Genomic DNA, 14,917 nt, shown 5'->3' with positions numbered 1-14,917 from the left:
CATCAGCACGAAGCGCAAATCGATGAATTACACCAATGATATACAGCCCAAATGGGGCTGTATATCATTGATTACACATATCACTATATTAAGCAATTATTCAGAAAATTACTCAAAGTAGAAGCTGAATTTATTTAGATTATTGCAACTCCAACCCTCATACATTCTACCAACATTATACAACTCTAGCAGTCTTCTAGCGTTATATAGTTCTAACTCTCTAGTTTCTCATAAGCAACACTTGAATATAGTAGAGCTTGAGTCTCTTGCTGTGTACTCGGTCTTCTAGAACGCTTGTCAGTTGGTATGATTTCATACACAGAATGCTTTAAGAAGGACTCTTATACAGCACTGAGAGTCAATTTACAAAATTTACCTTCAACTTGAAACACAGATGTTTTTTATAACTGATGCCAGATAGCTCTAAGACTGATACAAGAGATCCCTATGACTGATGCTAGATGTCTCTATGACTGATGCCATATTTCTCTATGACGGATGCTAGATGTCTCTATGACTGATGCTAGATGTCGCTATGACTGATGCCATATTTCTCTAAGACGGATGCTAGATGTCTCTATGACTGATGCTATATTTCTCTATGACTGATACTAGATATCTCTATGATTGATGCTAGATGTTTCTATGACTGATGCTTGATGTCCCTATGACTGATACCAGATGTCTGTCTCTATGACTGATGCCAGATATCGCTATGACTGATGCTAGATATATCTATGACTGATGCTAGATATATCTATGACTGATACCAGATGTCTCGATGACTGATGCTAGATATATCTATGACTGATACCAGATGTCTCTATGACTGATGCTAGATATAACTATGACTGATACCAGATGTCTCTATGACTATTGCTAGATATATCTATGACTGATGCCAGATGTGTTTATGACTGCTGCTAAATGTCTTTCAGTTTTCAAAATCTACCGTAACTCATCATTTTGACTAAGGAAGATTAGAGCCAGCAGATAAACTAGAATGTCTAAAGATTGGGAAACAGATAATCGCACCCCTAGGGGCAAATGCAGAATTATGTAACAACTTCAAAGCTCCTTTAGTTTTCTGTTAAGGATGTACAAGTTAACCTTGGGGCTTCATTGGTAGAAAAGCGATAAGGAAAGCTTTTGAGCAGCAAAAGTGATGATTTGTAGGGCTCCAAGGTTCGCTTTCAAGTTTACATTACGCATGTAAGACTTGTCTCATTGTAAAAGAACATAGCACTGGTGTAATAGATTACCTCTATTATAAAAGAACATAGCACTGGTATAATAGAGTACCTCTATTGTGAAAGAACATAGCACTAGTGTAGTAGGTTACCTCTATTGTAAAAGAACATAGCACTGGTGCAATAGATTACTTCTATTATAAAAATACCATTCATTGATATAAATATATTTTTTGAATTGGATTGTCAAATTGTTAGGTAAATTGTTAATATAATAAACAGCGACCCACAAAGCAAGTGTAAAACAAGGGCGCACACACACTAAAGGTTTTTGATACTCAACGTCTCGAACCTGTTCACGTACATCTGTCAAAACTGTGTAGTCAAAAACTACCATGTCTCAGATACTTCATGAATTTGTATGAAACTAGAAATCTCTGGAACAGAAGCATCCATGTTAACCCTGACTGAACACAATAAAAAACTTTGATTAGCACAGTAAATTAAGTAAATAAATACATTCATCATTCATTCCATTATCTCTATGTATTACTTATAGGTACTACATAGAGATACTACACTAGAAGGAGAAAATAACAATGCTGAGCAGAGGAGCAAATTAAACAATATTGAGCACAGAGGAGCAAGTTCAAGGAAAGTAATGCTTATTGATATGTCACAGTAGCGGACTAAAAAAGTACTGCAGTAACTATGATTGCCACTTCACACTATGATCCGTGGCAACTAATGAAGACATCCAGTCTTCACTGTATAGAATTAGCAGGAAAGGAATGCTCCCTTGCTAAATCATGCAGCTCTCTAGCATCTATTGGTAGGATTTTTATGCCATGCTTGGACACATCCTTGTACTTCTTGAGTGGTAAACCATTCAGTAGGATGGCTCCTATTATCCACCCACCAAGATAATGTCCTGCCAAAAGAAAATATGCCACTAGAACACTTTTTCGTGGATACAGCTCTGATTGAAAACTGTTGTGTTCAAAGACATCTTTGATTCCGCCGATCCTACCATTTGCACATTACTATCCTGCATCTCAAATTCCAATAAAACAATAAAAGGGTTAAATGATGCAACTAATAATTTTTGATCTGATGACAAAATAAGAGAGGATATGCTCAATCATCACCGGATTAAACCAAATCAGGCTTCAGCCAAAGGGTTAAATAATTGAGTTTCTCTCTAATATAAGAGTGTGACAAGGAAGTACTATGTCGCTCTAGAGTATGATAAGGAAGTACAATGTCACCCTAGAGAATGATGAGGAAGTACAATGTCACCCTAGAGCATGATAAGGAAGGACCATGTCACCCTAGAGCATGATGAGGAAGTACAATGTCACCCTAGAGTATGATAAGGAAGGACCATGTCACCCTGGAGCATGATGAGGAAGTACTATGTCACCCTAGAGAATGATGAGGAAATACTATGTCACCCTAGAGTATGATGAGGAAGTACAATGTCACCCTAGAGCATGATAAGGAAGTACTATGTCACCCTAGAGTATGATAAGGAAGGACCATGTCACCCTAGAGCATGATGAGGAAGTACTATGTCACCCTAGAGTATGTTGAAGAAGTACCATGTCACCCTAGAGCAGAGGTGTCCAAACTACGGCCCGCGGGCCAACTGCGGCCCGGAGTCCATTTTTAATTGGCCCGCAAGAAATTTTATAAACAGAATGGAATATGGCCCACACTTCAAATTTTGCCTGCACTTCTAAGTTTTAACACCAGGGGGAGCTACTGTTGATCAAGGCAGTTGCTCCACCAAAAAGGCAAGTTAATACTAAAATAATAGTTGTGATATCTGACGGCAGATATATTTTATTACGTTTGTGAATAACGGCCAATATATTGCATACTATATAGAGCGTAGATCTGAACATAAACCGAGTCGCTAATAATAAAACTCAACCGGATATCGATATAAATCTATGACAGTTAGTTAATCTTTATTGAATTAATATTAATATAAAATATTATATTATTTGTGCCTCTATTTGCAGGCAAAAATACATATAATCTATAATTAGTAAAAATATTACCAAAAAATATTCGGTTTGTTGTCATTCAGTGCGTTCGGTCATTCGGCGCGTTCGGCTTTTCGTATCTACCACCAAAAAGGCCAATCCCAGAAGAAATTTACCCGTTACTAAACATGGCAGAACCAAAGAAGCGAAAGGTAAAAAGTGAGTGCAGAAAATTTCAGACACGGTGGGAGAGTGAATATTTCTTCAAAGATTTCAAGGGGAAATGTGTCTGTTTGATCTGCACTGAAACTGTGGCAGTTATGAAAGAGTATAATGTACGACGTGATTATGAGACCAAACATCAAGCCTATGCATCCTACACTGGTGCTGAGCGAGAGCAGAAAGTAAAGCAAATGGTAGCTAAACTGCAGGGTCAGCAACAGTATTTTTTGCGTGCTCAAAAAGTCCAGGAAAAGGCTACAATAGCCAGCTATGAGGTCGCCCAACTCATCGCAAGACACGGTAAGCCTTTTTCAGATGGAGACCTCATAAAACACTGCCTCGTTAAAGTCGCCGAAATAATGTGCCCAGAGAAAGTGCAAGACTTCAACAACGTCAGCATGTCCAGAAATACAGTTGCGTGACGCATTGAAGACTTGTCAGCCAACGTTAAACTGCAACTGTCTGATAAAGCTTGTGCTTTTGATTTTTACTCCATCGCATGCGATGAAAGCACTGATGCCACAGACACCGCACAGCTGCTAATTTTTTTGCGGGGAGTGGACGAGAACTTTGGAGTTACAGAGGAGCTGCTCGATCTTAAGAGTCTAAAAGGCGCAACAACAGGTATGGATATTTTTGAAGCTGTGTCAGACTCAATTGACAAAATGGGACTTCAATGGGACAAACTGTGTGGAGTTACAACAGACGGGGCTCCAGCTATGGCAGGTGCACATAAAGGAATGGCGTCTATGGTGTGCGCTAAGGTGAAAGAGACTGAAGGTGAGGCTGTTAAAATGCACTGTATTGTTCACCAAGACGGCCTTTGTGCCAAGACAGTCAATCTTGGAGATGTAATGAACACAGTTGTGAAAACTGTCAACATAATCCGAGCAAGAGGGCTGTACCACAGAGAATTTCAGGCTTTTCTTTCTGATGTGGATGCTGAATATGGGGATCTACTCTACCACTCGGATGTGCGCTGGCTAAGCCGCGGTGCCATGCTGAAGCGTTTTTACTCCCTGAGGTCAGAAATTGACCAGTTTTTAAAAGAGAAGGATCGACCTCTTCATGAGCTGAGTGACCCTCTTTGGTTGGCAGACATAGCATTTTTAGTTAATCTTACTGATCATTTAACCACCCTGAACAAGAACCTACAAGGGAAAGATCAGCTTGTACCACAACTTTATGCGCACATGAAAGCATTTTGTGTGAAGCTCAATCTCTTTAAGACACAACTGCGCAACTTCAACGTTGTGCACTTCCCTACACTGTCCGAGATCAGAACTGCGTATCGACAGGCCAACCTTTCTGCTAAAAAAGGGAAATATGTGTCTGTGATTGCATGTCTCGAAACAGAATTCAGACAGCGCTTCCAGGATTTTTCTGTCATTGATAAAAAAATCAAGCTATTCGCGACTCCTTTCTTGGTGGATGCCAAAGAAGTGGAAGAGAATCTGCAATTAGAACTCATCGAAATCCAGTGTGATGATGCTCTGAAGAATCAACATCAGCAGCTTTCCCTCCCCGAGTTCTACCGGAGCTTGGGAAAGGAAAAGTTTCCTATGATGAAACGCCACGCAAAAAGAATGATCAGTCTATTTAGCTCAACATACATATGTGAGCAAACATTTTCTCTGTTAACACTTAACAAAATCAGAATGAGAACCAAAATGACCAACAGCCATCTCCATGATGTCCTTCGCATCGCAACCACTAAGTTTACTGCACACCTGCCAGCCATCCTTCGGTCCAAAGTGCAGCATCACTGCTCCCACTGAGTGCAATGCCCTTCCCACTTTAGGTGGGTAAAAAATCTATTCAACAGTAACCGTGTGTTAATAAGCATCCATATGTAGGTAAATACACTAAAGTTAAGACTATATACCTAATTTCTAGTAAGTGGCCAAGCCCCTCCTATATTTTTATGTATGTGGCCCTCAGTGAAAAAAGTTTGGACACCCCTGCCCTAGAGCATAGTGAGGAAGTACTATGTCACCCTAGAGCATGATGAGGAAGTACTATGTCACCCTAGAGTATGTTGAAGAAGTACCATGTCACCCTAGAGTATGTTGAGGAAGTACTATGTCACCCTAGAGTATGTTGAAGAAGTACCATGTCACCCTAGAGTATGATGAGGAAGTACTATGTCACTCTAAAGTATGATAAGGAAGTACTATGTCACCCTAGAGTATGTTGAAGAAGGACCATGTCACCCTAGAGTATGTTGAAGAAGTACTATGTCACCCTAGAGAATGATGAAGAAGTACCATGTCACCCCAGAGTATGATGAGGAAGTACTATGTCACCCTAGAGCATGATGAGGAAGTACAATGTCACCCTAGAGTATGTTGAAGAAGTACTATGTCACCCTAGAGCATGATAAGGAAGTACAATGTCACCCTAGAGTATGTTGAAGAAGTACTATGTCACCCTAGAGCATGATAAGGAAGTACAATGTCACCCTAGAGTATGTTGAAGAAGTACCATGTCACCCTAGAGTATGATGAGGAAGTACAATGTCACCCTAGAGTATGTTGAAGAAGTACTATGTCACCCTAAAGCATGATAAGGAAGTACAATGTCACCCTAGAGTATGTTGAAGAAGTACTATGTCACCCTAGAGTATGATAAGGAAGTACTATGCCACCCTAGAGTATAATAAGGAAGTACTACGTCACCCTAGAGCATGATGAGGAAGTACTATGTCACCCTAGAGTATGGTGAGGAAGTACTATGTCACCCTAAAGTATGGTGAGGAAGTACTATGTCACCCTAGAGTATGATGAGGAAGTACAATGTCACCCTAGAGAATGATGAGGAAGTACTATGTCACCCTAGAGCATGATAAGGAAGTACAATGTCACCCTAGAGAATGATGAGGAAGTACTATGTCACCCTAGAGCATGATAAGGAAGTACTATGTCACCCTAGAGTATGTTGAAGAAGTACTATGTCACCCTAGAGTATGTTGAAGAAGTACTATGTCACCCTAGAGCATGATGAGGAAGTACTATGTCACCCTAGAGTATGGTGAGGAAGTACTATGTCACCCTAAAGTATGGTGAGGAAGTACTATGTCACCCTAGAGTATGATGAGGAAGTACAATGTCACCCTAGAGAATGATGAGGAAGTACTATGTCACCCTAGAGCATGATAAGGAAGTACAATGTCACCCTAGAGAATGATGAGGAAGTACTATGTCACCCTAGAGTATGTTGAAGAAGTACTATGTCACCCTAGAGTATGATGAGGAAGTACAATGTCACCCTAGAGTATGATGAGGAAATACTATGTCACCCTAGAGTATGGTGAGGAAGTACTATGTCACCCTAAAGTATGGTGAGGAAGTACTATGTCACCCTGGAGTATGATGAGGAAGTACAATGTCACCCTAGAGAATGATGAGGAAGTACTATGTCACCCTAGAGCATGATAAGGAAGTACAATGTCACCCTAGAGAATGATGAGGAAGTACTATGTCACCCTAGAGTATGATGAGGAAGTACTATGTCACCCTAGAGTATGTTGAAGAAGTACTATGTCACCCTAGAGTATGTTGAAGAAGTACAATGTCACCCTAGAGTATGTTGAAGAAGTACTATGTCACCCTAGAGTATGATGAGGAAGTACTATGTCACCCTAGAGCATGATGAGGAAGTACAATGTCACCCTAAAGTATGGTGAGGAAGTACTATGTCACCCTAGAGTATGATAAGGAAGTACCATGTCACCCTAGAGTATGGTGAGGAAGTACAATGTCACCCTAGAGTATGATAAGGAAGTACAATGTCACCCTAGAGTATGTTGAAGAAGTACTATGTCACCCTAGAGCATGAGGAGGAAGTACAATGTCACCCTAGAGTATGATGAGGAAGTACAATGTCACCCTAGAGTATGATGAGGAAATACTATGTCACCCTAGAGTATGGTGAGGAAGTACTATGTCACCCTAAAGTATGGTGAGGAAGTACTATGTCACCCTGGAGTATGATGAGGAAGTACAATGTCACCCTAGAGAATGATGAGGAAGTACTATGTCACCCTAGAGCATGATAAGGAAGTACAATGTCACCCTAGAGAATGATGAGGAAGTACTATGTCACCCTAGAGCATGATAAGGAAGTACTATGTCACCCTAGAGTATGTTGAAGAAGTACTATGTCACCCTAGAGTATGTTGAAGAAGTACTATGTCACCCTAGAGCATGATGAGGAAGTACTATGTCACCCTAGAGTATGGTGAGGAAGTACTATGTCACCCTAGAGTATGATGAGGAAGTACAATGTCACCCTAGAGAATGATGAGGAAATACTATGTCACCCTAGAGCATGATAAGGAAGTACAATGTCACCCTAGAGAATGATGAGGAAGTACTATGTCACCCTAGAGTATGTTGAAGAAGTACTACGTCACCCTAAAGTATGGTGAGGAAGTACTATGTCACCCTAGAGTATGATAAGGAAGTACTATGTCACCCTAGAGTATGTTGAAGAAGTACTATGTCACCCTAGAGTATGATGAGGAAGTACTATGTCACCCTAGAGTATGATGAGGAAGTACTATGTCACCCTAGAGTATGTTGAAGAAGTACTATGTCACCCTAGAGTATGTTGAAGAAGTACAATGTCACCCTAGAGTATGTTGAAGAAGTACTATGTCACCCTAGAGTATGTTGAAGAAGTACAATGTCACCTTAGAGCATGATGAGGAAGTACAATGTCACCCTAAAGTATGGTGAGGAAGTACTATGTCACCCTAGAGTATGATGAGGAAGTACAATGTCACCCTAGAGTATGTTGAAGAAGTACTATGTCACCCTAGAGCATGATAAGGAAGTACTATGTCACCCTAGAGCATGATGAGGAAGTACTATGTCACCCTAGAGAATGATGAGGAAGTACCATGTCACCCTAGAGTATGATAAGGAAGTACTATGTGACCCTAGAGCATGATGAGGAAGTGCAATGTCACCCTAGAGTATGTTGAAGAAGTACTATGTCACCCTAAAGTATGGTGAGGAAGTACAATGTCACCCTAGAGTATGATGAGGAAGTACCATGTCAACCTAGAGTATGACGAGGAAGTACTATGTCACCCTAGAGTATGATAAGGAAGTACCATGTCACCCTAGAGTATGATGAGGAAGTACTATGTCACCCTAGAGTATGTTGAAGAAGTACCATGTCACCCTAGAGTATGATGAGGAAGTACTATGTCACCCCAGAGTATGTTGAAGAAGGACCATGTCACCCTAGAGTATGATGAGGAAGTACTATGTCACCCTAGAGCATGATAAGGAAGTACAATGTCACCCTAGAGTATGATGAGGAAGTACTATGTCACCCTAGAGCATGATAAGGAAGTACAATGTCACCCTAGAGTATGTTGAAGAAGTACTATGTCACCCTAGAGTATGTTGAAGAAGTACTATGTCACCCTAGAGTATGTTGAAGAAGTACTATGTCACCCTAGAGTATGTTGAAGAAGTACTATGTCACCCTAGAGTATGTTGAAGAAGTACTATGTCACCCTAGAGTATGTTGAAGAAGTGCTATGTCACCCTAGAGTATGTTGAAGAAGTACTATGTCACCCTAGAGCATGAGGAGGAAGTACTATGTCACCCTAGAGTATGTTGAAGAAGTACTATTTCACCCTAGAGCATGATAAGGAAGTACAATGTCACCCTAGAGTATGTTGAAGAAGTACTATGTCACCCTAGAGCATGAGGAGGAAGTACTATGTCACCCTAGAGTATGTTGAAGAAGTACAATGTCACCCTAGAGTATGTTGAAGAAGTACCATGTCACCCTAGAGTATGTTGAAGAAGTACTATGTCACCCTAGAGCATGATGAGGAAGTACTATATCACCCTAGAGTATGTTGAAGAAGTACTATGTCACCCTAGAGCATGATAAGGAAGTACAATGTCACCCTAGAGTATGTTGAAGAAGTACCATGTCACCCTAGAGTATGTTGAAGAAGTACTATGTCACCCTAGAGCATGATGAGGAAGTACTATATCACCCCAGAGTATGTTGAAGAAGGACCATGTCACCCTAGAGTATGAGGAAGTACTATGTCACCTTAGAGCATGATGAGGAAGTACTATGTCACCCTAGAGTATGATAAGGAAGTACTATGTCACCCCAGAGTATGTTGAAGAAGTACTATGTCACCCTAGAGCATGATAAGGAAGTACTATGTCACCCTAGAGTATGATGAGGAAGTACTATGTCACCCCAGAGTATGTTGAAGAAGTACCATGTCACCCTAGAGTATGTTGAAGAAGGACCATGTCACCCTAGAGTATGATGAGGAAGTACTATGTCACCCTAGAGCATGATGAGGAAGTACTATGTCACCCCAGAGTATGTTGAAGAAGGACCATGTCACCCTAGAGTATGGTGAGGAAGTACTATGTCACCCTAGAGCATGATGAGGAAGTGCTATGTCACCCCAGAGTATGTTGAAGAAGTACCATGTCACCCTAGAGCAGTGGTTCCCAACTGGTGGTCCATGGACCCCTAGGGGTCCACAGGAGGTTTTGAGGGGGTCCACAGGCTGGTGCCAGCATTGGTTTTTCTAGCTAGTTATTTACAGCTATTTCTGTCTTATAGTGGTTAGATCAATGATATAAAACCCTAAAAGGATAGGCGATGGCTATTATATGGGCGGGGTTTAATGATCGAGCTCTGTTGGGATTGTGCTAGCCTGGGTTTCGGGGCTAATGCAATTCTGGCGGGGTGGTCGCGTTGCCTTGTTAGGTTTTTTGGGTCCAGACTTTTATCACTTATGTGCATCAATCGCTGGAGAGTACACGATTTCCTGCTGGTAGTACAAAACAACAAAACCTCTAACCAGCAAACACGTAATTCTCTCTCTCCCTCTTCAATTTCAGCGATATACTAAGATCCATGGAAAATAAAACATTTCAATTTAGAATGCGTTGTTATAAACACAATATATTATGATGTTTATAAAGGGGTCCGTGACTTTTAGATAAGGAGCTCAGGGGATCCATGGCTCCAAGGTAGTTGGGAACCACTGCCCTAGAGTATGGTGAGGAGGTACTATGTCACCCTAAAGTACCTATGTTGAGGAATACCATCGAGCAGAAGAAATTGTAAATATTGACCAAAATTTGATATCATGCAACTAATGAGAATATACGGCTAGCAAAGGTTCAAAGCTGGCAAAGGTTCTACATATTTTGGTTGCCATCATTCATTTGCTTGCAATAAACTCCATTTTTAAAATACCAAGTTAAATCACCAAAGAGTGAACAACTCCCAATACATTGTTGCTGACAGTCATAGGCTATAAGATAATAAATTGAGATGTGAGTTCTATTTTATTTGGCTAAATGTACTACAAGATAAAACATAAGTAAAAAATTTGAATATTGAACATTACATAAATCCAAGTAGAAAAATAAGACAACACACACCGTAAAACCTCTAGTTGAACACCACCTTTAATACAATGCCACTATTAGGTGAATGGTTGAAAAACACAGTGCCACCCTTTAATCAAACGCCACCTTTATTTGGCCGCCTCTTTGACATTATTTGATCTTTATGAACCCACAATAGAGAGCGATCAGTAGAAAAGTGTCCACAAAATGGTACTAATGATGAATCGGCTACATAAATAACAATGAATTCCTTCTTTGTTGCTGTAATGGTTGCCATGATTTTAGTAACAGTGTGCATGAGAAGATTTATTGTCACAATCATCAGATTTACATTCTGATTCACTAAGGTCTAAATTTGATCAATAATTTTAAGATTTGTCGATAATGTGATTTACAGTCTCACCTGAAGACTGAAGAGTTTTGATGAATGACGGGAATAATCGTCAGGAACACCCCACTACGTAATAGCAGCCATTGTTATGGCGCTCCGAAGTTCATTTTCTAACTCCACAGCTTTATGGTTTTTTCTTTAAAACTTTGAAAGCAACACCATCGAAATAATTAATAAATTCATCTGGCTAATAGTAGTTCTTTGCTTAATTGGTCTGATACTTGGAGGTATATAAAAAACGGTTCTGCAAAAATGCTGGAGCCGACAGCATTAATGTCGCTCCGCCCAAAGAAGAGTGAAAATTCTAGGCGACATTAGCATCACTTCGGCCATAAAAGGGTTAAAAATATCTTCTAAAAATTCTGACAAGCTAGTAAAAAAACAACGCCACTGTCTATTTGACTGTCACTTCTAATAAAATGCCACTCTAGGAGAAGGGTTGAAAAATAGAGTGCCATTCGTTTAAATATAGGTTTTATGGTATATGTGTACTTGTACCCTCAATACATATACTTACCAAGTACACATATTAAGGGTAGATTAGAGGTGAGGTTTGAGCTAGGCTAAAGTATCACCAACCTGCACTCATCTTGAATAGGTTACCCACTTTACTATTACATCTTCCATGATCATTGCCTTTGCAGATGAGACCAGCGGCTGGAGTCAAATCTAAAACAGTTAAAATAAATATTTCACTTTTGATTAATATTTCAGTACAAAAGAATAGATTATGGGCTAATACAAAGACTTCGCCGCTTTCATCCTACCATCTAAACTTTTCATTGGAGTGGCATTACGCTTTTGTGCAGTAACTCTGTCTCTGAGTTGTCCATCAAATATCAAAAAACGAGATTGGCAGTATTTTCTCACAGATGCCATGTCGCCAAGATAGCGGCCACATGACTTGCAAGATATAACTGCAGCCTGTTGGAGATCAGGGAGCTGCGATGAATGCTGAGGAACAGGCTGAACCAGCTCTTGGATGTAGCGTCTTACTTCTTCCTGAAACTCTGGAGGTGGCATTTCTGCAAATACAACATATATATGAACACCACAAAATTACATCTATAGAGATTGACAAACCCACCAAGGATACATCTATAGATATTACCAGACTTATTAAGGATACACCTATAGATACTGCTACACTAAGTAATGATACATCTATAAATACTCAGCGAGTTATGGTACACCTATGGATACTCAGTAAGTAAGAGTACATCTATAAATACTCAATAAGAGTAAATCTATAAATACTCAGTAAGTGTAATCTATAGATACTCAGTCAGTAAGAGTATATATAGATACTCAGTAAGAGTACATCTATGAATACTCAGTAAGAGTACATCTATGAATACTCAGTTAGAAAAAGTACATCTATAGATACTAAGTTAGTAAGAGCACATCTATAGATAATCAGTGAGTAAGAGTACATCTATAGATACTCAGTCAGTAAGAGTACATCTATAAATAGTCAGTAAGAGTACATCTATAGATATTCAGTATGAGTATATCTATGGATACTAAGTAAGTACAAGTACATCTATGGATACTCAGTAAGTATGAGTACATCTATAAACAGTGAGACAGTGAATAGCTCCTCCATTGCTAAAAGCAACTACTGAGTGCAAGCTTCATTAAGTGGTCAAAATTCCTGATCATCACTACTGAATACGTAAGGACATGTTGTGGATAGTGACCAGAGTCATCCACCCTTGTGCTACAGGCAAAAGGTAAACCAACTGCTTAGTAACTATACACTTGAGCTCACAACCAGACTGAGCTTAGATTCATCTGCCCTTGTGCTACACGCAAAAGGTAAACCAACTGCCTGGTAGCTATACACTCGAGCTCACAACCAGACTGAGCTTAGATTCATCTGCCCTTGTGCTACACGCAAAAGGTAAACCAACTGCTTGGTAGCTATACACTCAAGCTCACAACCAGACTGAGCTCAGAGTCATCTGCCCTTGTGCTAGAGGCAAAAGGTAAACCAACTGCCTGGTAGCTATACACTCGGGCTCACAACCAGACTGAGCTCAGAGTCATCTGCTCTTGTGCTACAGGCAGAAGGTAAATCAACTGCTTGGTAGCTATACACTCGAGCTCACAACCAGACTGAGCTCAGAGTCATCTGCCCTTGTGTTACAGGCAAAAGGTAAACCAACTGCCTGGTAGCTATACACTCGAGCTCACAACCAGACTGAGCTCAGAGTCATCTGCCCTTGTGTTACAGGCAAAAGGTAAACCAACTGCCTGGTAGCTATACACTCGAGCTCACAACCAGACTGAGCACAGAGTCATCTGCCCTTGTGCTACAGGCAAAAGGTAAACCAACTGCATGGTAGCTATACACTTGAGCTCACAACCAGACTAAGCACAGAGTCATCTGCCCTTGTGCTACAGGCAAAAGGTAAACCAACTGCCTGGTAGCTATACACTCGGGCTCACAACCACACTGAGCACAGAGTCATCCGCTCTTGTGCTACAGGCAAAAGGTAAACCAACTGCCCGGTAGCCCTACAATCGGCTCACAACTGGGCTGAGCTCTAGGCCATTAAGTACAGAGAGTGTGAGCTATTTAATCACTGCGTTTGCATATACAGTATGTAGTAAATCTACCACAAAATTTTCCAAACCCTTAATATTACTAATAACGGCAAGTGAAAGTAAAACAGCTTGGGGAGTATAATCTCTTTTAACAGAAATCAACATTTAAAAGCGAGATTTCCATTATGTGGCACATGTGGCTAAATACACAACAACATGATTGTAAAAAACCTGAAGTCTTCTGCATGAGGAGCCACAGATACTTCTAAAAGCTCAATCCAAAACACTTTCGAACCATAAATATCTGACATTGCCTAAGTGGTAATAAGCCAGTTATGCAAGTGAAAGCAAGACAATTAATTGCAGCAGTAGGTTAAAAATACCACAAAAAGAATTACCTCTAACAGCATCAAGTGCTTTGTACATCAAAACCTCCTTCGCATTATTTCTTTCCTCTTGTTCCAGAAGCTTCCCATCCAACATGGCTATCATAACACCACTCTCGTGTCGTGCCCGGCCTACAATAAACCCGACATGAATGTGTGAAGTGTGAGACACAATAGAGCTAAACTCCTTTACAAATCTTCTTTACACTTCTATAGATTACACTTCTATGAATTACACTTCTATAGATTACACTTCTAAAAATTACATTTCTATGAATTACACTTCTAAGGATTACATTTCTATGGATTACACTTCTATGGATTATACTTCTACATGTATGAGTTACACTTCTATAAATTACCCTTCTATGGATTACACTTTTATAGATTACACTTTTATGAATTACATTTCTATAGATTACACTTTAATGGATTACATTTCTATGGATTGCACTTTTATGGATTACATTTCTATGGATTACACTTCTATGGATTACACTTCTATAAATTGCACTTCTATGGATTACACTTCTATAGATTACACTTTTATGGATTACATTTTTATGTATAATCTTTTGCTATCTTCACTAAGAAAGTCATCGGAGTTAACTAGGCTTTTTGAGAAAAGGAGATTAGTTTGAAACAGTTGAATTATTTCTCACACAGTCCACCCCTTCAGCTAATTATATCGCTCACTGTTAGCTTCAAGCTTCAAGATTTGAATATTCGAATATTTGAAACAAATCATATTGTACTGATTTGACACAAATG

The 14,917-nt window shown here is 39.9% G+C and overlaps 1 protein-coding gene across 2 annotated transcripts in view; it reads right to left on the bottom strand.

The window, feature by feature from the left end:
• Window positions 1-1,366: 1,366 nt before the first annotated feature.
• The window catches only part of LOC137406014 (ATP-dependent RNA helicase DHX58-like), a 64,042-nt gene continuing 50,491 nt past the window's right edge, over window positions 1,367-14,917 (bottom strand). For both annotated transcript variants that reach the window (XM_068092522.1, XM_068092523.1), the window contains exons 15-18: window positions 14,159-14,278; window positions 11,978-12,235; window positions 11,790-11,879; window positions 1,367-2,121 (exon numbers count right to left, since the gene is read on the bottom strand). In XM_068092522.1, the coding sequence (XP_067948623.1) occupies window positions 1,955-2,121; window positions 11,790-11,879; window positions 11,978-12,235; window positions 14,159-14,278 (635 nt within the window). In that variant the 3' untranslated portion in view covers window positions 1,367-1,954. The remainder of the gene's footprint in view (window positions 2,122-11,789; window positions 11,880-11,977; window positions 12,236-14,158; window positions 14,279-14,917) is intronic.

The sequence above is a fragment of the Watersipora subatra genome, chromosome 10, assembly GCF_963576615.1.
Source record: "Watersipora subatra chromosome 10, tzWatSuba1.1, whole genome shotgun sequence".
NCBI classification, from domain to species: Eukaryota; Metazoa; Bryozoa; class Gymnolaemata; order Cheilostomatida; family Watersiporidae; genus Watersipora; species Watersipora subatra.
The sequence above is the reverse complement of the archived record's forward strand: the minus strand, read 5'-3'. Positions and strand labels throughout refer to the sequence as shown.